The sequence below is a fragment of the Vipera ursinii genome (assembly GCF_947247035.1).
Source record: "Vipera ursinii genome assembly, chromosome: 1".
NCBI lineage: Eukaryota > Metazoa > Chordata > Lepidosauria > Squamata > Viperidae > Vipera > Vipera ursinii.
Window position 1 is genome coordinate 68,417,227 of NC_139512.1, and position 27,378 is coordinate 68,444,604.

Below are 27,378 nucleotides of genomic sequence, written 5' to 3' on the forward strand. Positions count from 1 at the left end.
CTACAGATTCTTCTCAAACCAGTCGTCTGTCCTCTGTAAGAAAAAGAATATAATTGTAGGAAAATATCTGACATAGAACCTAGATATATTTCATCACTGGGGTGACTGGGCAATTGTGTTAGAAAACAAGCTGGGGATTAGGATATGAAATAAAAAAAAATAGAAAGGAAGTGTGAAGGAAGAAGTATAAGAAAGGCACCACTCAGATGTATCAACCCAAAGGGAGCATGCATTTTATACATTTAAGTTAGCATTATAAGAAATTCTGTAGGGAGGTCTATCTGCTCTTCAGAAGGCTACCAGAAGACTAGTCTAGTGGTCTACAAGATTTCTATCAGGAAAAACCAGTCTACCCAGCTTTTGGAGGGCTAGGATGGGACTGTCTACCTCAGTGGTCCGCAATTAGTCTGGCACCAGGAGCAAGTTTTGAAAGAAAAATTGTCTTCCATGGACGGAGGGGAATGCAACCTAGATCCTGCACATGTGCAGATTCACTCGTTCACCCCTGGTCTACTGGATCTCCAGTGGTCACAGGAGGGGTTGGTCTATCTGGCCCATGGTGGGGTAGGGCGAAACTGGTCTTCCAAAACTCTGGTCTTCCATAGCGCAGCAGCTATGAAGCAGCCACAGATTTGCCATGTATGTGTATGTGTGTATGTATGTATGTATGTGTGTGTGTATATAAAAAGGTAAAGGTTCCCCCGCACATGCGTGCTAGTCGTTTCCGACTCTAGGGGCCAGTGCTCATCTCCGTTTCAAAGCCGAAGAGCCAGCGCTTGTCCGAGGATGTCTCCGTGGTCATGTGGCTGGCATGACTAGATACCAAAGGCTCACGGAATGCTGTTACCTTCCCACCATAGTGGTCCCTATTTTTCTACTTGCATTTCTACGAATTAGAAATAAGAATCTTACAACAGATTCATTTTTCATGCAGAGCTCTATAGTCAAGTGAGAATTATCACAAATGCATACAATGCTAAATTAAGAGATATTGTACACCAGAAGGCAGGAGAGATTTTGGAACACAGAATCTAAGAGCTGAGAAGCCTTGAATGAGATGGCCTGAGAACCAGTAGTCAGAGGTGGGCCAGGAAAACACGTGCATGCCTTATACTTTTATTCAGGTTTTAACTTTTGTCTGAGGATGACACTTTAACATTTCTATAGTTAAAAAAAATTCACAACTCTGAAAGGCCAATCACCATTCCCTCTTTTGAAGATGAAGCAGTTTGATTAATCCTTTAGCTTGCTTGCTAGGAAAGTGAATTTATGCATAGCATGATCAAAGTTGTATTGTTGTTGATGGTGATGATCAGCCCAGTGTTTGTGTATTTATTTATTTAGCTGTCCTAAAGCTAACAGGATCATGTTTATCCAAATCTTGAAGGAAGTGAGAAAGCATTCTTTTGGGTCCTGTTTGATGACTGTTTCTCAGAGCAGACTGGAGCTGCCCACTTTGCCAGATCTAATAGAGCAAGCAGAAGAAGCAGATATAGGTAGTGCCTCAAATAATCTGTCCAGTGAGATGTCTTTCAAGAGCCAGTGTAGCTCCCAGAGCTGTAGTAGTGGTGTTATTTAGGTTTATTGTGGTGCACCCAAAACTGTCCATGTCATCATGTTCTGGATGAGTTGCAATCTCTAGATGATCTTTAAAGGCAGCCTGAAGTTTAATGTTTGAAAATTGTTCTATCGCCCAATCACATCATTATTTCCATTGGATAAACTGCTTGAAGTTTCTTAGTAAGTGAAGAATTTCATATTTCAATAGATCTGTATCAGTGTGTGAGCTAATTAGCATGCATCCACATTTTCAAATACATATTGCAAAAGCTTATAAAGGTAAAGGTAAAGGTTCCCCCGCATATGCGTGCTAGTCGTTTCCGACTCTAGGGGTTGGTGCTCATCTCTGTTTCAAAGCCGAAGAGCCAGCGCTTGCCCAAGGACGTCTCCGTGACACTGAGCTTGTCGATCAGATGGTCAGCAGTTTCGCGGGTTGAATCCCGAGTGCCGCGTAACAGAATGAGCGCCTGTTACTCGTCCCAGCTTCTGCCAACCTAGCAGTTCGAAAGCACGTAAAAATGCAAGTAGAAAAGTAGGGACCACTATGGTGGGAAGGTAACAGTGCTCTGTGCCGGCCACATTACCACGGAGACGTCCTTGGGCAAGTGCTGGCTCTTCGGCTTTGAAATGGAGATGACCACCGGCCCCTAGAGTCGAAAACGATGTGCGGGGGAACCTTTACATATATATATGTATACACACATATATATGTGTATATGTGTGTGTGTGTGTGTGTATATATATATATATATATATATATATATATATATATATATATATATACACACACACACACACACACACACATATACATATATATATATATACACATATACATACATGTATATGTATGTGTGTGTGTGTGTGTGTATATATATATATATATATATATATATATATATATATATATATATATATGTATATATATACAGTTTTGTGATATATTGTATATGTTTATCAGAACTTTCCCACAAGAGCTAATTTTGTGGCCTCTTTAGAATTGTAATGGAAGAACAGAGAAATTAGAGCTCCATGCATCTTTTTTAAAACAAGTGACAAGAAAAACTTTGGTCTGTTTCCAAGAGATACTATTAGCTTCATTTGTAGTTAGAGATTAGTATTAACTCCAAAATCAAATTTAGCTCTTTGGTTCTGTTGCTTTACAATCTATCCTTTGTTTTTATGTATAAAAGAATAATCTGATTGCCTTTAGGACATGAGTGCTGTAGCAATTAAAAGCTGTTTCTTAACTTAATTTTACACATAATACAATTATTTGCAAAGTTATGTCCATTATGACGTAGTCTTATTTTCCTTTAAATAGGTAATTGGTATCCATCAATAACACTCTGAGTATGCTGTTCTACAAATGAATGTTCCCCAAATAACTCCGGGGCATACTTCATTGAAATAAAATGTTTTCCCCCCCCAGGATGTATTCCACATTATGTATACAGTGAACAGCTGAAATAACAACATGCATTATTTATCTGGAAACTCTTGCTAATATGATTAGGGAAACCTCTCTGATGTCTCTCTCAATCATTTCCTGGCATTATTGAGTTTCTCTTAAAAGAGAAAAAACAGGTTTTTGGATATCTATATTGGGTAAAGATATGGTTATATAATGTTAATAATATTGAGGTATTAATTTTAATATTATGGTAATATTGGCTGCATTTATTTCCCATATTTAGCTGTAGTATTTTTCGCTTGCCTGCGGATTATTTTTGAGTTTGGGGGTGGAGTGTCTTCTTCCGATATACTGTATGTATTCTCTGTGGGGGACTTCACTATGTAGGAGAGATTGGTGATAATTGGATATATTTATGTAGGAGCTCTTTTTAATGCAAGATCCCATTTAGAAATGAGTTAAAGCATTTGTCTCTGCCACTTTCTGTAGTCTTTTAGTGGTTTTCTCAATTTCTGCAAAAAAAGGTTAAGTTATGTAGACCTCTTTCTGTAATTTACCTGTAAGAAAATTTACTTATCTGCAATGCCATTTGGATAATAACACCAGTCCTGCCCTGGATAATTCTTGTACAAAAATCACTTGTTTCCTTCAAAAGCAAAACTTAAGGAGGTGTGTTTTTTTTTTAAAAAAAAACTCCCATATTTATGAGCCCGGTTTATGTGAGACATCAGGTTATTGTTCCATTAATCTAACCAAGTATTGCTTAAAAATTGCACCCTTCTTTATAATGATTAAAAGTCCATTTTTACTGCTTCTTCCTTTAAAAAAATCCACAGGTCACTTAGAAAAACTGTCAAAACCTCCTAAAATAAAAACTCTAAAATAGAAAAGAGATAAAACCCGATCTTATCTCTTTCTCTATTGCAGTACAAGAAAAACGAGGAAGAAGGACACTTGCGTAGTATCTGGCTTTCAAAAAAAAAAAAGAAAAAAGGATAGCCTTTCACATTAATTGATGAGACTTTCTTGGATATGGATAGCTGCCCAAATATCGAGGAAGTGATTTTTGAGAAGCTTATTTTATTTTCATAACTAATTACCATTTCTTAAGCTAACACTTAACAGACAATAGCGGAGCCTCTCTTCTAGACACAGAGCCAATGGACTTTTCTCTAGATTGATCTATTGGAGAATAGACTCATTCTATTTCACGATTTCCTGTTTAATTGTGCAGAGAATGAGAAGCTGAGGATTGGCTAGGATTCCTAGTGGTGTAGCCAGTCATCTCTTTACAGGAGAAAGAAAACGCTGCAAAATGACCAGCCTCTCTTTTTATCCTGAATAGAGTAACCTTACTTAAATAAACCTAGCGTCATAGCAGAAGTTTCTTCCTCCATTAATGAATATAATGAGCGTCCCTGTGTTCTGGTTGTTGCTTTCTTTTTCACATAGAAAGGCTTCAGCTGGGATTAATTTGGTATTCCTCGTGAGATTCACATGCAGAAAAGACCCTGCATTGATGGAACAAAGCTACTACATTAGTCCTTCCTTCCTGTATTTGCTTTTTACCTTTTTAATAAGAAAGGGCACCCTTCTTCTACCCCGCTTCTATAACGGTTCTTTTCACGTTGTCTTTTATTACTTTGACAGAGGGATAAATAATTTAGTTGATGCCTTGGCCATCTATAATGATCCTCAGGGTTATAATTTAACTCCTGTTAGTAGTTTCCTTGATATATTTTATTGACCAAATATGTACAGTTTGGGCCATCAAAATATTTTTTTGGGGGGAGGCTGCTTAAAGAACAATTATTAAGCCTGTAAAATGTGGCATAAAACTTTGTAGCCCAATAGAATAATAACTCCCAAGTGTAAAATAACTCAGATATAGAGTGGTTACTTTTCTGGCATTTATGGCTCAGTCCTGATTGTATTGCTATATCATTACAGATGCCTACAGGATTAGGTGTATGCTTAATATTGTTATAGGTAGTCCTCAAAGATGATAATTTGGACTGGAATTTCCATCACTAAGCAGTGGGGTCGTAAAATGTGACATGTGATTGCAACATTTAGCAATGGATATTACTGCATTTCCTATTGCCTTTAAGTCAGGGGTGTCAAACTGCTGGTCCACGGACTGGACACTTCATGCAGAAGCTGCACCCACCCCATTGCCGGCAATGGCAAAACCGTCCTGAAACTTTGCATGACGTCACATGACATCACGAGTTTGGCATGTTTGCTTTAAGTGAATCCTGCACCATCATTATGGGTGAAGTCATATGGTGACCATTTACAAGCTCCTGCTGGCTTCCCCATTGACTTTGAAGCTAGAGAGTGGGTTGCAATTGGGCATCACGACGACAGGATGCTGTGACTTCATAATTGTGAGCTGGGCACCTAGTGCCTAGATTGTAATCATGCAATGGCAAGGACACTGTGAATGTTGTAACTATGAGGATCTGGCATAGGTGTCACTCACCTAGCATGGTGCTAAATTTGAATGACTGCTAAACTGGTTGTTAATCAAGAACCATCTCTATTGCCAGCTAAATCATTACCATATGTATCATTTGAACTGACAGGGTTTCAATTCTCAGCAGATTTGCATTTTTCGAAGATAAATATTGTGGTGCTTTATGTATTCTTATATACATTATTTGTTGGAAAATTTATCAAATTCAAAAACCATCAGAGATGTCTTTGAAGATATGTGTCTGTAGTGTCTGTTTTCAAACATATTCCAATCCATAGATTTGAAAGTACTGTTGATCAAAATTAATACTGTGTTGATATCTGTTTTTAATAACATTATCAATAATTGTGGGAAAGCCCTGTATTTTTCTTATCATTTTCAGAATATTTTAGCGATTCTTTATATTGCAAGGTGGCAGAGAGTGCTGGTGTCATTTTACAGTACCCATCCCTTCATTCTTTAGCTGTCCCCATTTTATGACCTTAGGAAAAAAATGTGAGAAATTCTTACATAATGTCTTTCTTTTGGATTTAAAGGCTCAAAAGTGGATTACTGTATATGTATTATGATGACACACAATTTACATTCTGCCTGTGGTCCTCCCATAAAAATTTCACTTAAAAATGTCTTCAGTTTGATTAAATTTTATGAGAATTCATCATAGCCTTAACTACCATTAATCCACACAATTCAGTATTTTTAGATTTAAAGTACTTATAGATGATTCTGATTATATAAGTATAATTAAATAACTAATGATTAATTATACTAATTATTAATGTGATTAATAATTACATTAATATGTAATTTAATTGTGTTCCCTTTTGGAATTATGTGATCTTAGTTGAGAAAAACTCACATAATCTTAAATATTTAGGGATTTTATATGCCATACATTTTATATTTACCCCAAATGTAAAAAGGCCCCACACAAAAAGAAGTTGAGTCCTATTAAAAAAACAACAACACCACCCTGCAAAATAGGCTAAGAATGCATGGGAAAGTATACATAAGGAAATGGAATGTGTAAGCTGTTTGGAACTGAAATTAATTATAACACAAATTGCTAGAGAAATGAGTGGAATTATTCTAATGGGAAGTATGCGAAAAAATGGACAGAATTATCAGGGGAAAATGGCCTTGATTGAGGAAAAAATGCTCGTAAGAGAAATGTTGGAAAAAGGAAGAGTGAAAGATATCAAATGCTGTACAGTATATAGAGCAAAAAATAATTACAAAGTCAAAAAAGAGCAAGGAATGATAAAGATAGAGGAAGAGAAAATCAAATTTTGCTGAAAATAAAAATATTTTTTGGAATTTCCAGATTTGATGTAATAAAACACAAAGGTAATAAAATTACTTGGAACAAAATTGACTGGCGAAGATGCTAAGAAGTATTTTAAAGGGATCTCACTAGCGATAGTTTGAAGAATGGAATTGAAATGAATCCTATAAATGTTAGTATCTAGAAAAATGGAAGCCATAAACACCATGATAGTATGCAAAGTGGTAAAACTGTAGGTGTTTGGAAAAATGTTAAAATATGCTTATGGTTGCTTTTGGAGCAACTATGCAACTTATTTATTGTGTGCACAAAAACTGCATTTGTGCCTGATGATTGGAAGAATGCTGTTTCTCCTCCCTATACAAAGGAAAGTTTCCAAGAATGAATGCAAATTATGCAGAAAGGATAAATTTGTTAAACCAGCCTGGGAAGATACTGGTTAGAATTGGGATTGCAAGAGTGCCAAAAAGTTTGAGAAATACTGAGAAATGTAGTGTGGCTTTAAACTAGGCAATGAAAGTGTAGAGTGGGTTTTCACTCTTCAGCAGAATACAGAGTTTATGAATCTGGGAAAGCTTATTCTGTATGTTGATTTAGAGGGCATTTAACAAAAGTTAGTGGGATTCAATGTTTTACATGAATATGGAATCAGAAGTTACTTCTCCATCATACCAAAGGCTTTTTCTACATCCAAGGAGACCAGCAATGCAGTCTTTCGTTGTTTTAAATATTTGTCTATTAATATCAATTAATAATCTAATTTTATCAGACACTTCAAAAACTTTTATAAAACTAGAATGTTCAGGAAGGATGATTGAAGATAGTATCATCTATGATACCAATATTTTGGCATTAAAATTGCCAGAAAAATTGAGTTTCTATCAATTTTTGAGATTTTAAGCTTGAAAATACCTAGTAATGTATTGGAGGGATGATTCCCATAATTAATTCTTAAGAGTGTCCTGAAATATGTATGTATGTTCACACACCTATGCTCTAACTCCCTGGTGGTGAACCTATGGCACGGTTGCCACAGGTGGTACACAGAGCCCTCTCTGTGGGCACACACGCCGTCGCCCCAATCCTAGGCCTTCAGCTGGGTTTTATAAAACCTTTTCGTTTTAGGCCTCCACTGCTGTGTGCAAAAAAAAAAGGTTCAATCAATCAATCAATCAGTTTCAACTTCTCACAGGGAAAAAAAAGATCTCGCAAAATTGGAATTGATTGATTGAACTTTTTAGTCCCACCCAGTCTGCCGTTACCAGCGCAGCCATGTCCACCCAGTGGGCCATGCCCACCTGGCACCTGACGATACATAAGTGGGTTTTGGGTTGCAGTTTGGGCACTCGGTCTCTAAAAGGTTCGCCATCACTGCTCTAACTGAACTGTTGAAGGAATTAATGAATGACAGTAAGCAAAAAGGACTATAAAATCATAATTCAAGATTTTGTATCTTTTGATATAGATGAAGTATTCATTTAATTTCCATTTAAAAGAAAGGTGAATAAGAATGGATTCAGGAATCAAACCAGAAGATGAAAAAAAAATTAACTCCAAAATTTATTCAATACAACATACAGGATTGACAATATATTAAAACAAATCTTAAGAGAACTAGCACATGCCTTCTTGTAGTAACTGTATATTTTATTAGGAATAGATCGAAAGAGAAGAGTGAATCTTTAGTCCATGTTCTTGAATAATTTTGTTGAAAGTTAGTGTTCATTAAAAAGTACAACTTCCTGGAACGTTAACAATGTTGGCATTCTTCCTCTTTTTTAGAAAGAGCATTCTTTTCTTCACAGAAAGCATCAATTTAAATAAAAACAGATGTTGTAATTGCAATATTTGGGAGTATTTTGGTCTCAACTACAAAATAGGAAAGATTTGCGATGTTTGTAAAAGGAACCAATTTGACCGTATTAATGCCACAGAGTACATAAAAAAAGAACAGCACCCAATAGGATCTGCATGATTTGATAATACGTCCAACAAGATCAAAGTCATATTTTATTACAAACTAAGCAAACCCAATGGGACGTGGTGGCTCAGTGGGTTAGGACGCTGAGCTTGTCGATCAGAAGGTCGGCAGTTTGGCGGGTCGAATCCCGAGTGCCGCGTAGCAGAGTGAGCGCCTGTTACTCGTCCCAGCTTCTGCCAACCTAGCAGTTCGAAAGCACGTAAAAATGCAAGTAGAAAAATAGGGACCGCTCCGGTGGGAAGGTAACAGCGTTCCATGCGCCTTTGGCGTCTAGTCATGCCGGCCACATGACCACGGAGACGTCCTTGGACAAGCGCTGGCTCTTCGGCTTTGAAACGGAGATGAGCACCGGCCCCTAGAGTCGGAAACGACTAGCACGCGTGTGCGGGGGAACCTTTACCTTTACCTTTAAGCAAACCCAACATTTTATTATTTAACTTAGGTGGCAAACGGTTGTTAGAAAATCTAACAGTACCTTAATCCAACATGCAAAAAGCAGTTTTCAATTATTTTCTGCCTTCTACTTCCCCTATTATGTTTTATTTTGTTCAGCAAAATTTGATAACTGAGTTGTACTTGAGCAGCAAGACATTTATTATACTACGGAGTAGTAGTACAGTTGTGAAGAAAAATTATAGCAGTTTTATCTGGGCAGAGAAAAGACAGTACTTCATGTGGTTAACCCAGTGGATTTATTGGAATTCAAAGATGCGGTAAGGGCTATTAACATAGATGACTGTTAAACTGGTTAGAAGAAGTTGTGAAAGATAAAGCATGATGCTTTTGTGCTAATTCTAGAATCAGAGAAAATATATTTCTGAATCCCAGTGATGAGCTGGAGGCTGTGGGTTTGCATTTATTACCTTGATCAACTGTTGGCATCTGGATTGGCCAAGCTAGGAAACAAGATACATGACTACCGTAGATAAACCATTAATCTAATTTAATCTTGTAGCACCATTAGTTTATGCATTTGATAATAATCTGTAGAATTGGATACATTTTTATATTCTTTTAAAGTGCAGATATGTTTTTTAAGAAGCTGATCTCTATTTTTGATAGGAATTTTGAATTAAGAATACAGGTTTTTTAAATCACAATAAAATTGTTATGTTAATTATTTTCATTTACTGTATTTATAACATTTATTAGCTGCCTATCTTACTACAAAGATCTGTCTCCTCTCTGCCGCTGTTTCTTTGCCTCTGGGGGAGAGGAGAGTCGATGGAAGCTCCTGGGCACGAAAATTGTTTGTGGTGTCTGTCTCCTGCTCCTCTCCCCCCAACCCCTTTCGGCCACCACCATAACACTTTTCACCTGGACAGAGAACTGACGGAGGCTGGAAGCTTCGTCTGCTTGCAAATGGGGTGCTGGAGAAAGGAGCGATTTGTTCTGTTTCCATGCGCCCCATAGGTGCCCAAATACTTTTCGCCCAGATGGAGAGCTGACAGAGACTGGAAGGTTTGTTTGCTTTCAAGCACCCCATTTGCAAGCAGACAAAGCTTCCAGTTTCCGTCAGTTCTCCATCCAGGCAAAAAATGTTCCATTGGTGGCAGAAAGGAGTTTGGGGGCTGGGAGGAACAGGAGACAGGCACTACCTGTATTTTTGTCAGTTGCAGTGTCCCAGATTTATGTGATCACCTTTTGCAACCTTTGGACAAAGTCAATGGGGAAGCCAGATTCATTTGACCTAACAATTGCAGTGATTCATTAGACAACTGTGGCATGAAAAGTCATAAAATGAGGCAAAGCTCGCTTAACTGTCTTGCTTAGTATGGAAATTTTGGGCTTAATTGTGGTCATAAGTCGAGGATTACCAGTATCCATCGAGAATGAAATGTACATGAAAGAAGCTTGGTGAAGTAATTTCATTATGTTGATTGGAGAGAAATTTTAAGAAATTAAAAATGTACCAGATTGACCTTTGTATTTTGTTAAAGCGTTTTGCCCTTTCATTCCCTCTTTCTGTTTGGAGAAACTCTATGCTAGATTTTCAAAGCATTTTAGATATACAAACAATACACTTACCATCACACATCAAAGTATAATTTCTCTCTTTGTTATTTGCAGGTTTTTCAGGATCTTGGTACAATGGTGCTATCCAGTGCTTTTAAAGGATACAATATTTGTCTTTTTGCTTATGGACAGACAGGTTCTGGAAAAACATATACCATGATGGGCACTCCAGTGAGTTATACCTTTTGCTTTATATTTATATATATATATTTATGTGTATATGTATATGTATAGTTTAACGTTCAAGATCACCATTTGAAGGATTTTTTAAAAAAATATTGGCAACTTAATTGTTTGCATTAATGTAACAGATGTTATAGTTTCCTAACGAAATTAAGATAATACTTTTCATACTATTTTACAAGAATATAGTCCTATACTAATAATATGCTCCTGTATAGTCTGACTTTGTTAAGTTGAAGCACAGGTGTGATGAAAGTTTTAAGACAGGACATTATTTTGTGCTATTCCCTTTGCTTGGCATGTAGCTTTCTGTATGTTTCCTCAGCACTAACTCAATACTTTGGGTCAATGTTTCCCAACCTTGACAACTTTTAAGATGGGGAGACTTCAACTCTCAGCATGGCTCAGTATGGCTGGCTGAGGAATTCTGGGAGTTGAAGCCCACAAGTCATAAAAGGGCCAATTTTGAAGACCCCTGTTCTAAAACACAGAGGAACAGTTTTCACATAATCCCTTCTTTTTTTCAAGGCTTCCATTGGATTAACACCTCGGATATGTCAGGTAATTTATGTTATTAAATGAAATACTTCATTTAAGTTTGCTTAATTTTCTCACAGAAAATAGGAAATATAAATTATTGCTTTTCATAGGGTCTTTTTTCAAGAGAAGGTGCCTCTTCCAAGCAGTCAACATCATGCAGAGTAGAAGTTAGGTAGGTATTACTTTATTTTCTGTTATGGTCATATGTTTTTATCAGTTCTTCTTTTCTGTATCAAACCACTGGTAATTTCTTCCTTTCTGTGTTTCCTTGAACTAAAAAGCATAATTATTGTCATTTGTAATTACACTGTGTGTTAGAGGATATTTGGATGTCTAATATTTGGACTGTACTCAGTTATTCTTAAACATTTAGAAATCCCATTAACTTTATACAACTTTTACATTGACAGTATAATGTAGGCATTGGTTATGATAGTGTGTCAAAGTAAATATTTAGTGATATATTAACAGTAAATGTAGTATATACTTAAATAATAGCTTTTACAAATGCAAAAATGCAGGAAATGGAATTAATAGGGCTTTGTAGTGTTTTTGATTTGATTCTGAAAAGATACTTCAGAGTGTCTAGGACTGCGGTGGCGAACCTATGGCACGGGTGCCACAGGTGGCACGCAGAGCCCTCTCTGTGGGCACGTGCACCATCGCCCCAGTCCCAGCTGGGTTTTATAAAACCTTTTCGCTTTAACCCTCTGCCACCGTGTGCAAAAAAAAAGGTTCAATGAATCAATTAATTTCAACTTCTCGCAGGAAAAAAAATCTTGCAAAGTTGGAATTGATTGATTGAACTTTTTAGTCCCACCCAGTCTGCCGTTACCGCCACAGCCACGCCCAGCCAATGGGCCACGCCCAGCCAATGGGCCACATCCACCCGGCACCCAATGATACATAAGTGGGTTTTGGGTTGCAGTTTGGGCACTCGGTCTCTAAAAGTTTCGCCATCACTGGTCTAGGAATATGAACGTAGTAGCTTCTACGGCTCTTTAAAGCAATTATTCCTTTTTGTGGGATTGTTCAGCCACCTTTTGCATTTCCCATAGAATCCCAAAAAAGGCTGCTTTAAAGAATTATAATTGGGTATTATGTTCACTCCTCTGAATGCTCTTGGAATTAAATGCAAGGCAATGCACAACTCTCCAATAGAAATTCCCTGTCTTAACAAAAATCTTCTCTGAGAGAAAAGGAACATTTAGATTGAAACATAGTATTAACACCTAGGGCATTTCCACATGGTTGCTGTGCCTCTCTATCAAATATTCCCCAAAACTATTCTTACAATATTTTGTGACTGTATTCATTTCAGACCTCAAGCCAACCAATAAAATAATACAGAAATCATTTTTTGCCAGACCCCCTTTTACCCCACAATTACTTTGCTGGATTGTCCTTGCTACTTCACTGTCCAAATACTTTGATGTAGATTTTTTGCTCATCTCTGTTTCTTTCCAGTTTCCTAGAAATCTATAATGAGCAAGTCCGCGATTTATTAAAGCAGTCAAACCATAAGAAGCCATATACACTTCGTGTCCGTGAACACCCTGAGATGGGTCCATATGTTCAAGGTAATTGTCTTTTTAAAGTTAGATATTACTCAGAGAGAGAGACACACACAGAGAAATATTTTTTTTCTTTTTTCAGTTTTATTTCCTCAGGGATGTCAAACTCAATTTCATTGAGGGCCGCATCAGCATTGCGGTTGCCCTTAGGGGGCTGGGTGGGTGTGGCCTGGGTGGGTGTGGCCTACTGGGTGGGCGTGGCTAGAGTGCATATGGCCTACTGGGTGGACGTGGCCAGCTCTACATCGTTCGCATCAAGGGTGCCTATGGGGGCCTGGGCAGGAGTGGGACAGATCTGAGGGTCTCTGGCAGAAGGAGGGTCTCTGGGCCAGGGCCAAGGCAGTGGGGGCCGTTCCCTCCCTGTTTCCAGGATGGCTTCACGGGCCGCATGAAACCACTTCGTGGGCCGGATCTGGTCCCTGGGCCTTGTGTTTGACATGTCTGCCTTACATCTTGTGAAATGTTTTACCATTTTATCATTCACTTTGCCATTGCTTTTGCTTACTGTTTCTAGAAGTTCTGAGGGATGGATGGAGATCCAATGTTATTCAAAGAGCTTGTAGCACTTCTAAGTTTTCCTAAGTTTATGAGTTTTATGCATCTAGCTATCTAATGACTGACATATATTCTCCAGTTGCTGCCAAAATTTATTTGAGATAAAGAGTCAATAATTTTTGGCAAGAAAATTATTGAATGTAAACCTTGAATACATTATTCTTAATAGTAATGCAAGCTATTAATGAAAAACTACTAAAAGTTGCAGTTATTAATACAAACTACTTTTGAAAGTGTATTTTGTATGGAATTGTGTAGATAAGATTGGTTTTAACAAATCAAGTAATTGGGACCTAGCTAATTACATCTGCGTAACCTTTAGGGGGGCATTCCATATAAAGCTGTTGTATTGAATGTGTCTCTAAGTTCAGAAGGTCTTGCAAAGAACTGGTGTCCTTCTGTTGCTAACAGTGAAACATTGCAGTTCAGACTTTCAAATAAGCTTTCTTTAAAAAAATTAAACCCTCTTTGTTTAACAATGTCATGTGATAGACATAAAATGCTTTACTGTATACCCAGATTGAACTGATTTCAAAACTGATAATTCAGTTTGAATAAATTATTAATCATATAATATTAGTAGTGTAATATAAACCTGATACATGAATAGAAGGAGCCATCAATACCTAACCTGACCAGGAAGTCTTGAAAGATCAGAAGGAAGATTGGTTAAGGATGCTCCCAGTTTCCAGCTAATTGTAGTTCGGTCTGTTCACGTTGTGAGATTAAGGAGTTTTCATTGTGTCTTCTGCATTGGTGTTCATGGATGCACTCTGCTGGATGCACTGTAGAATGTACATCAAGAGCTGCCTGCATGGATGTGCTCTGCCATGAACACCAACTATCTCCCTAAATTTGCCAGTTATTTGTTGGAATTTATTATACATTAAAGTTATTGTTGTTCAATTAAAAATATAAGGTATCTCAGTCAGACTGTTCCAGGTGAGTCAAGGGCCAGTTGATTTGATTTTAGATGTTGATTTTAGATGTTCTAGATTTTGTCCAAGAAAAATTCTAGGGAGGTTAATAGGCAAACAGGGCAAGCCTGGGATTCGTTATCCAACTTTCCTGTTCTATTAGCACTATTAGGTAGACTAGAACAAGAAATCGACTCTATAGGAAAGCTAAAATTATGTTTATTGAGTTCAGGTATAATAACAAAATCTTGCAAATCTGATTATTCTGTGCTTTTTCATCCTCTATATATTCAAGCAAATTAGGGAGGAGTCTGTCGGAGCCACTTTCAGATATTATTAGCTATTTTGAATAATTTTTGTCCTGTCTCCAACCTTCACTTTCTTGTGAAGGTTGTTGAGAGCGTGGTGGCACAGAAGCTCCCGCTGGTCCTGGAGGAAACTGAGTATCTGGATCTGTACCAATCGGGTTTCAGGCCCGGGTACAGCACAGAAACAGCATTGGTCGTGCTGGTGGATGATCTCTGGTGGGCCCGGGATAGGGGTTATTCCTCTGTCCTGGTCCTATTAGATCTCTCAGCGGCTTTTGATACCATCAACCATGGTATCCTGCTGCGACGTCTCGGGGGGTTGGGAGTGGAAGGCACCGTTCTACAGTGGTTCTCCTCCTACCTCTCGGGCCATTCACAGACGGTGTTGGCAGGGGGGCAGAGGTCAACCCCGAGGCCCCTTGATTGTGGGGTGCCCCAGGGGTCGGTCTTCTCTCGCCTCCTGTTCAACATCTGTATGAAGCCACTGGGTGAGATCATCCGTGGTTTCAGGGTAAGGTATCATCAATATGCTGATGATACCCAGCTTTTCATCTCTACCCCGAACCAACCCAGTGATGCCCTCAACGTGATGTCCCGTTGCCTGGAAGCAGTATGAATCTGGATGGGGAAGAACAGGCTCCAACTCAACCCAGCCAAGACCGAGTGGCTTTACATATCGGCATCTCGTGTAGTCCAGGAAATTCCATCTTTGGTTATGGGGGGAGAGGTGTTACCTCCCATTGATAGGGCACGCAATTTAGGCGTCCTCCTGGATGCACGACTCAGTTTAGAAGATCATATAGGAGTCGTAGCCTGGGGGGCATTTGCCCAGGTTCGCCTGGTGCGCCAGTTGCGCCCCTATCTGGACCGAGGTGCTTTACATACGGTCACTCATGCGCTCGTTACCTCCCGTGTTGATTACTGCAATCTTCTCTACATGGGGCTGCCCTTGAAGACCACCCGAAGACTTCAGCTTGTGCAGAATGCGGCCGCACGGGTTGTGATAGGAGCATCCCGATACTCCCATATTACACCCCTCCTGCGTGAGCTGCATTGGTTACCGGTTGCCCTTCGGGTGAGATTTAAGGTGCTGGTTCTTACCTATAAAGCCCTACATGGCTTAGGCCCGGGATACCTGCAGGACTGTCTGCTGCCAGGAACGACTTCCCATCGCCTTGTGCGCTCACACAGAGAGGGCCTCCTCAGGGTGCTGTCGGCCAGACAATGTCGGCTGGCGACCCCCAGGGGGAGGGCCTTCTCTGTGGGGGCACCTGCCCTGTGGAATCAGCTTCCCCTGGAGCTCCGGATGACCCCAGACCTCCGGTCCTTTCGTCGTGACCTTAAGACATTTCTTTTCCAACAGGCCGACCTGGACTGATGATAAGGGGTTTTTAATACGGTTTTAAGGTTTTATTGGTTGTAGTTGGGGCTATAGATATAGTTTAATATTTGTATTTTTACTTGTATTTTATTGTTGTTAGCCACCGTGAGTCCTTTGGGAGATAGGGCGGCATATAAGTCCCATTAAATAAATAAATAAATAAATAAATAAATAAATAAATAAATATCTGTATGTTGTGGACTTAAAATATATTTCATCCCCATCCCACTCAACCAATGGATCTTGCATATCTCCATCAGTGTCATTATTCTGTATACCTTTATTCAGTGGTGGGATTCAGCCAGTTCGCACCAGTTCGGCAGAACCAGTAGCTAATTTTTTGTTGCCCAGGCCCAGAATGGACTTGTGGAAGTGGCATCCACACAGAGAACCGGTTGTTCACATATCTGAATCCCACCACTGCCTTTACCTTTACAGAGTCTATGAGTCAGCCCACCCAAAGCCTTACCTCCCATTGCCATGCTAGAAGACACCACCCAGTTAGTTCACCCTGCCCTCTCCTTAGTCTTGTTCATTACTTCCTTTTCCATTGATGCCATCACCTTACCTGATCAGCCCATGTATTCCTCTCATCATCCTAATGCCTTTCTGATCTTTTGCTCAGTTAAATTATATTGCCACTGTTTAGCTGCTGATTATCATTACAAGGAGCAAATTTATTTATTTGTTGGAGATTTCTAAATCATTCTACTCCACAGGGAAAGTAAAATTTCTTCATTGTTTTCTGTCAGTTTGATGTCTTAACTGAAAATGGATGTGACATCATTGCACTATAATTTTCCAATCCCATTACTTGTTTGGCTATTGCTTGGAAAGTATCTATCTCATGTTATATTTTAATAGAGGTTACTAAGGGAAAAAGAGACATGGGAGATTATTTGAAAAGTGTGGAGAATGCTTTGTGCGATCACTGGGTATCCTTATCTTCCATACAATTAAAATACGTTATGTAACTTAACTTTGATTCATTGGTTTTGTGTTCACAATGACCTTAAACAGTTATCTCCTCTTATTCCAGCAATACTGTGGTTGTTTGTTTCATTCATAATATATTTTTCTAATTGGAAATCTTTGTTTATTAAATATATATCCTGTTGTTGTTGTGTTGTTAGCTGCAAAGTCGTGTCCGACCCATCGCGACCACATGGATAACGTTCCTCCAGCCCTTCCTGTCCTCTATCATCTTTTGGAGTCCATTTAGGCTCACGCCTACTGCTTCAGTGACTCCATCCAGCCACCTCATTTTTTGTCGTCCCCTTCTTCTATTGCCCTTAATTTTTCCCAGCGTTAGGCTCTTCTCCAGTGAGTCCTTCCTTCTCATTAGGTGGCCAAAGTATTTGAGTTTCAACTTCAGGATCTGGCCTTCTAAAGAGCAGTCAGGGTTGATCTCCTCTAGGACTGACCGGTTTGATCGCCTTGCAGTCCAAGGGACTCGCAGGAGTCTTCTCCAGCACCAGAATTCAAAGGCCTCAATTCTTTGGCGCTCAGCCTTTCTTATGGTCCAACTTTCACTGCCATACATTGCAAAATATATATCCTACTGTTCTGTATTTTTGGCATTCAAGGTGGCTTACAACAAATTATTAAGTGTAAAAATCAAAGAAGTACAGTGAAAAAACAACAACCCAGAAACATTAAAATTAAAAATTGATTGAAATAATAATTAAACATTTGGCAGAAGATATTCTTCTTTTTTCATTCCCCCCCCCCTGAAGGTGCTATTTTTAGTTGTAGGCCACAACGTGGACTCCATGCAGGAAAAGATTTTCCAGGATACTAGGAAAGCTTCTGCTGCAGTAGAGGTTCATCAAAAAAGCCTCTCCTGCTAATCTCAGTGTCATAGAAAAGATTTCTATTCTTTAGTGCCCTCTGGATCCTGAGTATTAAAAGACAGGAAGATTTTTTTAAAAAAAAATATTGATTCTTCTTTCCTAAAATCTCTTCCAGGGCTATCTCAACATGTGGTTACAGACTACAGACAAGTAGTTGGACTTCTGGAAGAAGGGATAGCAAATAGGTATTTTGTATTAAAGTACTCCTGTTAGCTTCTTATTTATAATTATTTTTCTCATTGTCCTTCCATACTGCAGGTTTCATCAGCAAAAGGAATGTTAATCATTGCAAGGAATTATCATCCTCCATAATAGCGTACTAATTAATGGTGTTTCCAACTTTGCAAACACAATCTTGATCAAATAATAGTTTCTTAGTTTAAATGTTTTAATTTTATGAAACTTTATTTCTTTGTGTTTTATAAAAACTATGGACATAATCTATATATAGCAGTTTGTGAAGTCCATGTGATTCTATGTAGCTTAGTCATATGATGGAATATAGTTTTACATTTAGTTCCAAGGATATTCTAGATATAGTCTGCAGCTTCAGCTGCTTATACCATCTTGTGGTATGATGATTAACTTTTTTTCATGTTTATTTTCTATATAAGTTATCATAGTCATCATTAACTACCTCATAAAAAATAAAATATTATTTTTTCTTTTCTTGTATGTAGAATTACAGCAGCTACCCATGTTCATGATGCCAGCAGTAGATCCCATGCTATTTTCACCATCCAATATACTCAAGTTAGTTGAATTTTTCCAATAATTATTGAAACCCATAAAATCAAATCTTGTTGGTGTTGATTTCAACTATGAATACATTGTAACAAAATAACATTGTCATAAAAGTAATTTGTACCATGGGACATTATATTATACTCTTAGATGTGCAATCACTGTTCTGGAATACAGATGAGTGGCATTTTTTTTCAATTGAAAGCCACATCCCCTTCAATTGAGCTAATTTGATATTGATGAGTAGGGTGAAACCAAAAATGAAAAGGCCACTATTTTTTCTCCCTCTGTTTTCCCTCCACACTTTCTCTCTCTTCCTTTATGCCAACTTACCTTCTGTTTTCACACTTTCTCCCTCTGCCCAATGAATTGCTGAGATAAAAGATTGACGTTGCCTTTCCAACTTCATATCTGATGAAAATCTTCAGTGCTTAAATTAGCTTAAAGTAGATTAGGAGTTTTAATTACAATGTTCTTATTTTCCCTCTCTTGCTTTGATTTTATGTTTCCTATTTGGATTGAATTATTGTTTTAATTAATTAATGGCATAATAATTTGGCATAATAACCTTCAAGAATTGAGATTGTAGCACGATAAAAATCAGACAAGTAAATATACTGTGCAGGCATGCAATCCCATTGATATAATTGCAAGTTGATTGCTAAAAGTCAACTTGCATGATAAAGATAATCAGCCTGTTCTAAAGAGTAGCAGAATTTGAATTCTACTCTGAAATCATACTGCTTGAATTTCTTTTCCTTCAGGCTATACTTGAGAACAATCTGCCTTGTGAAACAGCAAGCAAGATCAATTTAGTGGACCTTGCAGGCAGGTAATAGTGTTTAGTGATAGCCTCTTAAAAGTGTCTATGGAGATTCTCAATCATCCAGGTCAAGGTTGTCCCAAAGGTACTTTTTCAAAAGGGCAACTGGGATTTTCTTTGTGTGTTTTTTTAAAAGATGTTTCGCTGGTTGTTCAATGACTGCAAGGAATATAAATCCTTCCATTCTCCTCCATTCAGTCAGAACTGAGGATATTTCTTGGATGAGGTGTGAAACGTTTTCATGAAAAAACAAAGTCCAATTGCCTTTGGGACAGCCTCTTCAAAGCCAATTGTTCATGATTATTTACTGTTAATAAACAATTTCCATTTTGTACTGTTTGCTGTGGAACTCCTGTGTGTGGATTCTGGGGGAAATCTTGGGTACATTTGAAGGTACACAGAACACAGTATCTTTAATTGGTAGGTAACTTGCAATTTTAATTTCAATCAAGTTTGGTAGCTGTGTGTAAATTGCCTGACACACAAGCTTGTCTACCTTTATTGGCTTTCTCATGTGCTTCAAAATAAAAACCAAAGTAGATTTTGAAACTCACATTGGTAAACTGATTATTACTATATTACAAATGTTGATGAACACTGTTTTGACAAATGTTCTTAATTGAAGGCGAAAGGTTGAGCTAACATTTGCCAAACATAATAATAATATATTATGGAGAGAGAAGTAGTGAAATGGATTTTGTTAGAGCTGTATATACCACTTAACAGATTATGTGAAGATGTATTTACTGTACATGGTGTTTGGGAATAATTTCAGTACTCTGGGAAAAATGAAACCTTGGCATGCTTCTGCCTTCTAGTGGATGGATATACAGGTTCTTAATTCTTTGGTAGCAATTATATTTACATTTTGTCAATGAGTGCATGTACTTTGGCTTCAGATTACCTGTGATAGAATTGATGATAGAAAAGTAATTCTGTAATACGTGGATGACCACACGTGTGGTAAGTCCATGGATAAGTCATAGACTTTGGCAAGACTCCTTGCCAAAGTTTAAACTTTGCATCCTTTGGAAATATTAGAAAACTTTATGAAGGGGTATTTGTGAAAATAGATTATTCTTTTCATTATTTGAGAGTTGGGTGATGCTTTGTCACTTCTTATTTTTATGCTGCTACTTTTATATGCTGATAATTATCACTGTTACTTCAATTATCTCTTTGTTCATGTGTTTCAGTGAAAAGGCTGATCCTAGCTATTGCAAACATCGAATCACAGAGGGTGCCAACATTAACAAATCATTAGTTACTCTTGGAATTGTTATCTCTACTTTAGGTAAAAATAATATTAACCTTTATTTAAACCATAATGAAATGTTAATGGATCACCTATTGAACTTTTCCTATGATGCATACTTGCAAGCGGGCAGGAGTAAATAAATGAAGTACTTGTATTCATACAATAATTTCATTTGCTATTAGATGGGAGACAGGATTATAAAAGAAGCATTGGTTGCCTTCATGCTTCGTAAGTTGTGATTTCTTGATGATTTCTGGTCTTGTTCATCTCCCTTTTTAAGGAGCTCTTGCCTTTGCTTCTGTGGATTGGTTAATTACAGTAGAGATGCACATCTCCAGTTTGCGTGTGGTCCCAGAAATGATGTCATGCAGCCCCCTGAGACTTTCTTATCTTGCAGATGACCAGCTGTGGCAATTACTCAAATTTTCCCCAGTCCCCCTTAACATAGTGTATTTCCATTGTCACTTTTGCTATCATATACCTCTACAGAGTGAGCACCTGTTACTCGTCCCAGCTTCTGCCAACCTAGCAGTTCGAAAGCACGTAAAAATGCAAGTAGAAAAATAGGGACCACTACGGTGGGAAGGTAACAGTGTTCCGTGCTCCTTTGGTGTCTAGTCATGACCACATGACCACGGAGACGTCCTCGGACAAGCACTGGCTCTTCGGCTTTGAAACAGAGATGAGCACTGGCCCCTAGAGTTGGAATCGACTAGCACGCATGTGCGGGGGAACCTTTACCTTACCTTTACTGTTTATCTTCTGTGTTTAATTTTCTTTCTCACCTGTCTGCTTCACTTCTTTACCACTTCCAGAACAATAGTTAGACTACCGGCGTTGTCTTGGCTCTTTGCTTACCTGTGATCAATTTGCAGTGCATTTGGGAAACCAAGAAGGAGCAGCATGGTGACTTGAGAGGACAGATTAGGAAGCATTGTTCTTTGCCCTTCTGCTTTTCTTCTCACCTTTATGCAAGAGACGAGGAGTGCAAGGAACAATGAAGAGTGCTGCCGGTTTTATCCGCTTCCTCCTGCTAAGTTGCCTTATTTCCTGTTATCTCTTGGTATCAACAGGCAAGCAGGAAGCAGCTGCAGTATTAAGGAAAATTAAAGAGAAAGAAAGAGCAGTCCTTTTCTTTTAGGCTTAAATTCTTTCTCTGCTTTCCTTCTGTTTCCTTCCACATTACTGCTTAATGATCATGACATTCAGAAACTTGGACATTTTGTGATCCCTAAAAGAGAGATGAAGAATCCCTTAGTGGAGAATCATTTAGTGGATGAATGGACTCTGCCTACCAGCCTCTTCCTAGCAATGGCAGTGGCAAACCTCTTGCTTTTCATGGTGGGAAAGTGTCAGCAATTTGCTGAAGAGAGTAGCAGTTTTTTGCTCAGAATGTATGAAATAATGAGAGAGAATGAAGGTATCTTTCATATGTGAGTGACTGGTCACTTATAAGCTGTCACCCTGTTTGCATTTTCTAGCCAGTTTCAAATTTTCCCCCAATTTTCCCATCATGTTCAAGTTAGCAAACATATATTAGGGATATAATTAAGTGGGTTCCCTGAAGTTATGGCTGTTCTTTATTATTTATTTGATTTTTATCTCACCTTTATTATTTTATAAGTAAATCAGTGAACATACATTTCCAATATCTGTCTTTCCCGGGAATAAACCTTTATATCTGGCAGTTGGGAACTTCTGAAAAAATTCAGACCTTTCCCTGAAGTTTCTTTTTCTTTTGTGATATTTTGTGCTAATAGAAAACAGTATGGATAGAATAGCATGAAAACATAAGTGGGTCACATTATCGTTAAGTCATCAGTACAGCACATGAGGTAACATTTGTCTAGGAAAATAGAGTTAAAAATTAAAAGCAAATAAATTAATTGCAGAAGCTTGCCAATTACCGTGTGTTCAACCAACCATTTGCCATGATGACAGAAAAGTAACACGTGTCCCAACACTAGTTTTGGTGCTCATTCTTCAGGGTTTCTTGTCAGAGGCGCATGGGAATGGTACTAATTTAATTCCTAAAGACTTTTTGCTTCTATTTTTCTCTTTGAAGTCCCTCTTCCATGACAAGAAATATCCTCTGTGCTTTTCTGATAACATTAAGTCACCATTTATTTTTATTTATTTATTTATTTATTTTATTACATTTATATACCGCCCTTTCCTGGAGGACTCAGGGTGGTTTACAGGGTAATTAAAAAGTTAAAAACCAAGTTTAAAAAAGATTAAATTTATCCCTGTATAAATAAAACCCCAATTAAAATAAATTAATCCTCAGCCTGGGCCAGAGAGCTCGAAGAGCCAGGTCTTCAGGCCCCGGCGGAATGAACGGAGGTCGGGGGCAGTCCTCAGCTCCACTGGCAGCTGGTTCCAAAGGGCAGGCGCCCCCACTGAGAAGGCCCTATCCCTGGGTGTTACCCGCCGGCAAACTCTTGCCGGTGGCACCCTGAGAAGACCCTCCCTTTGATGCCTTCCTAGTCTTTATATAAAATTGAATGGCTGAATTGTGATCTTTAGCACCTTAAAGCTGCCTAACCTTTGATCAAAGGACCATAATTACTCAGTAGCAAAACAGTCTTAGTCTTGGACTGTTCAAAACAGTCTTAGTCTTGGACTGTTCAAAATTACTATAGTATGAAAAATATTTTTGGATTTTTTGAAATAATTTTTTTTTTACTTGATAAAAGTCTGACCTTTTTTTTTTTTGCTTCTTAGCTGAAAACACTCAGATGTTCAGCAGCTGCCAGAGCATCAGCAGTATAGCCAGTGAAGTGGACAGTGACCGTACCGACAGTTACTGTGGCTCTAGTAGCAATAGCTGCAAGCGTCAAGCTTATATTCCATATCGGGATTCCATTCTTACTTGGCTTCTGAAGGATAGTCTGGGTGGCAATTCCAAGACCATAATGATTGCAAGTAAGTAGAAAGATTTGCTTTAATTTTAGCGATGGTTATATGGTCTAAATATTCCTAAAGGCAGTATTCTGTTAACTGCCCAACTGTAATGTCTCTTTGTAACATAGTGCTGTGATTCAGCGTCAGCCTGTGATTTCAGCAGCTGAGTCGGACAATTCTGAAGAGGAGGAGGAGGAGGGGTTTGGAGAGCCTTTGGTTGCAGAGGAAAGTTCTGTCAGCCAGGCCCCTCCCGTCTTGTTCCTCCTCAGACCCAGCTGTGTGAGCCTGAAAGATTGGAAGAAGACGATCCACAGCTGGCTCTGTTCAGGGACGCTCGAAGCAGGAGGCAGACTAGCAGAAGTGAACGAAGAAAAGCAATGAGGCACCTCGGGAGAAGGCAAAGAGAAGCCATGCCTTGAGACTGCTGTTTAAAAGGGGAATGTGTGGGAGGTGCTGGTTGCTGAAGGCAACCGTTTGAAGAGCTTCTGATATACAGTAGTCTCGGTCTGTATTTGTTTAACTCTGTTTTGAACTGTTTCATTTAGGTTTTGCAAATAAATTTGGTTGGCTTAATTCCAGCCTATTGAATATAAAAAAGGGGTTGTCCCTGACATTCCAACAGGGCCGGTCGTAGGCTGGAACAGAACACATAGAAAAAATAATTGAGCAATTGACCTGTCTGCCACAATATAAATTTAAATATGGAATTGTATTTTACGTCTGTCAGTAGTTCCTAATGAGAGATTACTGTTTATTTTAAAAGATTGATAAGCACCCATACACTGTAGTTATGAAAGGCAGAGATCTGGCAACATCTTTGTTTTTTAAAAAACTACCCAAATTGCTAATAATATAAAGAAAAAACAAGTAGGAATCAACTAAAACAAGACATAATCTGCTAACCTATCAGCACAGCAAATTAAGTATCTGCTGCAGTGTGTTTTGATATTAGATAGAAAGGCAAAAACAAAAACCTTTTAAAAAATCCATAGGTTAGACATCGTCTTGGGGAAATTTCTTTCCTGCATTCGAGCCACAAATATCACTGCATCCGGGGTTTTTTGGAGAAATGCTTGTCTAGCCAGTATTAAAGGACAAACAGGATTATGGGAATAGATGCTCCATAGGTTTGCTGCAGCAAAGAGTTTTAGGAATTTTAAATGCCAATCATACTTTTAAATTGTTTTGGAAACCTAACCAGTTATTGAGTAATTAATCCTAATTGTTCATTAGATCAGGCAGCCATCACTGTCTGCCTAATGGATAAGCTGTCAAATGATGGATAAGCTAAAATTTGTAGAAAATTTTCAAACAGGGACATAGATACAGCATGTTCCAGTAACTTAGTCAAATGTGAAGGCGTGTGTCATCATGGCTAAATTTACTTTCTTTTGAGTAGGCATAATTTTGTCTCATACTTTATAAAAAACAAGTTTGCCTGCTGGCTTATCTATTTTAATGAAGACTGACTTGAAAATTTTGGGTGTAGCCATCTGTTGCAAAGATTGAGCACTTACTTATTTTCAACCACGTTTTGTTTGGAAAAAGTTGTTTTTTGATTCATTTTTTTATCTGAATTAACATCAAGATTTGTCCAATAAGTGATTAGATTCACAAATTTATTTTATAGCATAGACATCTAAAACATGGCTCCAACTCCCAAGTCAGTGAAGGATTCAGTAGATAATCTTGGATATAACTGTTAGTACTGGAAAGTAATCACATAAAGCAAGGACCATTACTGTTTTAATTCAGTTTCTCTTTAGAACATTTCAGTTTTTGTTATTGATAATTTCTGATGATTGCATGCATGAAAAGAGTAGCATATCAACTCATATTGCTCTTGGGTGCAAGAATAAAATGCAAATGGTTTCATGGTCAAAATATCTAAAGCACATCTTACCTTTTTTTAGTAATTTTCTTTTTCTCTCTGTAGCTATTTCTCCTGCAAGCTGTTGCTATAATGAAACTGTGAACACCTTGCGCTATGCTTCAAATGCCAAAAAAATTATTAATAAACCTCGGGTAAATGAGGTGAGTTGCCTTGTGCTGTTTCCTTTGTTATATTAAGAATTTTTGTTAGCTCTCTAAAGGATTATTTTTTTTGTATAATTTTATGCATTTTTGAAATATAGATACTGTAGTTCTCTTAGTGTCACCTTTTTTTCCTAATAGATTATAGTATTCTTCACTTAATGAGGAGCATTTGGGATCACCAACTCCATTGCTAAACAATGTGATTGTTGAATGGAATGTTATGTGACTATGTTGATCTTAATGACATCGGTTTTGCTGTGGGTGGTTAACTGAATCACTGCAGGTTGTCAAGTACATCATGTTTCCACTGCAACTTGTGACTTCCTGCCAGCTTCTCCATTGACTTTGATTGTCAGAAGCCAGCTGTGAAGGTCACAAATGGCAATCGTGTGACCATGAGGATGGTGTGACCATCATAAATGTATGCCAGTTGCCAAATATCTGAATCGTGATCATGTGACCATGGGATGCTGCAAATGTCATAATTGCAGGCTGGTTCTCAAGCTCCTGGATCCTGATCAGGTGGCTCCAGAGATGCGGCAACAGCTGCAAGTTCAAAGACCAGTTGTGAAACTCCTTTTACATGCCATTGTAACTTTGACTAGTTGCTGAATGAAGCAGTCCATAAACGAAGATTATCAACTGTATGTAGTAGCAATAACAATAATAATAGCACTTAGATTTATATACTGCTTCATAGTGCTTTACAGCCCTTGCTGAGCAGAGTCAGCATGTTGCCCCCCAACAATCGGTGTCCTCATTTTACTGATCTTGGAAGGATGGAAGCCTGAGTCAACTTTGAACCGTGTCAGGATTGAACTCCTGCCATTGGGCAGAGTTAGCCTGCAATACTGCATTCTAAGCACAGCTCATGTAAAGTATGCTGTCCTCATATATTTATTTACTTATTACATACGCACTTCCCTAATCATCACACATTGAGAGGAAAGAAGATTTGATTTAGACATCCAGAATTGGAAGAAGTAAAAAAGTTGTCCAATCCTTGATTTTTTTTTCTTTCCTGGTAATTGGGAGGGCATAATATATTGAGTGGTAATGCCAAGAAATGTCTAATAAATATAGTTTAGAACCAATGAATTGTTTCCTTACTTTTTAAAAAGTTCCTCTAATTTTTCAGGATGCAAATGTGAAACTGATTAGAGAACTACAAGAAGAAATACGTAGATTGAAGGTTATGTTGATGAACTTTGAGATGGTAGGTGCAAGTGTATTATCTACAATCAAAATAATTCAGTCCATCTGTATATATTGTTAGCAGTGTAATTTTGCTGTATACCAAATCTGATGGCAATCCAATATTGCCTATTAAGATTGGCTTTTCCCCAAGATATCATCAGATTTGTTACTGCCTGGATCCTAATCTAAACCAAGGCTCTTACATCTGTAATTAAATCTTTTAAAAACTCTTTTTCATTATTAAGACCATATCATATTTATTTTGTCATTAAGTTTTCTCTACTAATAATTTGGCACAGTGTGATGTAGTAGCACACTTGACATACAATGGGCCAAATTTCAGCTGTGATTTACAGGATGATGCTG

General features: G+C 38.1%; 1 protein-coding gene across 1 annotated transcript in view; it reads left to right on the forward strand.

The window, feature by feature from the left end:
* The window catches only part of STARD9 (StAR related lipid transfer domain containing 9), a gene marked incomplete at its 5' end in the record, with an annotated part of 105,425 nt that overhangs the window by 23,355 nt on the left and 54,692 nt on the right, over positions 1 to 27,378 (forward strand). The window contains 11 exons of the mRNA XM_083355843.1: positions 10,790 to 10,906; positions 11,447 to 11,479; positions 11,569 to 11,630; positions 12,926 to 13,038; positions 18,162 to 18,231; positions 18,727 to 18,799; positions 19,555 to 19,622; positions 20,810 to 20,907; positions 23,599 to 23,799; positions 25,715 to 25,812; positions 26,954 to 27,031. Of these exons, the coding sequence (XP_083211969.1) occupies positions 10,790 to 10,906; positions 11,447 to 11,479; positions 11,569 to 11,630; positions 12,926 to 13,038; positions 18,162 to 18,231; positions 18,727 to 18,799; positions 19,555 to 19,622; positions 20,810 to 20,907; positions 23,599 to 23,799; positions 25,715 to 25,812; positions 26,954 to 27,031 (1,011 nt within the window). The remainder of the gene's footprint in view (positions 1 to 10,789; positions 10,907 to 11,446; positions 11,480 to 11,568; positions 11,631 to 12,925; positions 13,039 to 18,161; positions 18,232 to 18,726; positions 18,800 to 19,554; positions 19,623 to 20,809; positions 20,908 to 23,598; positions 23,800 to 25,714; positions 25,813 to 26,953; positions 27,032 to 27,378) is intronic.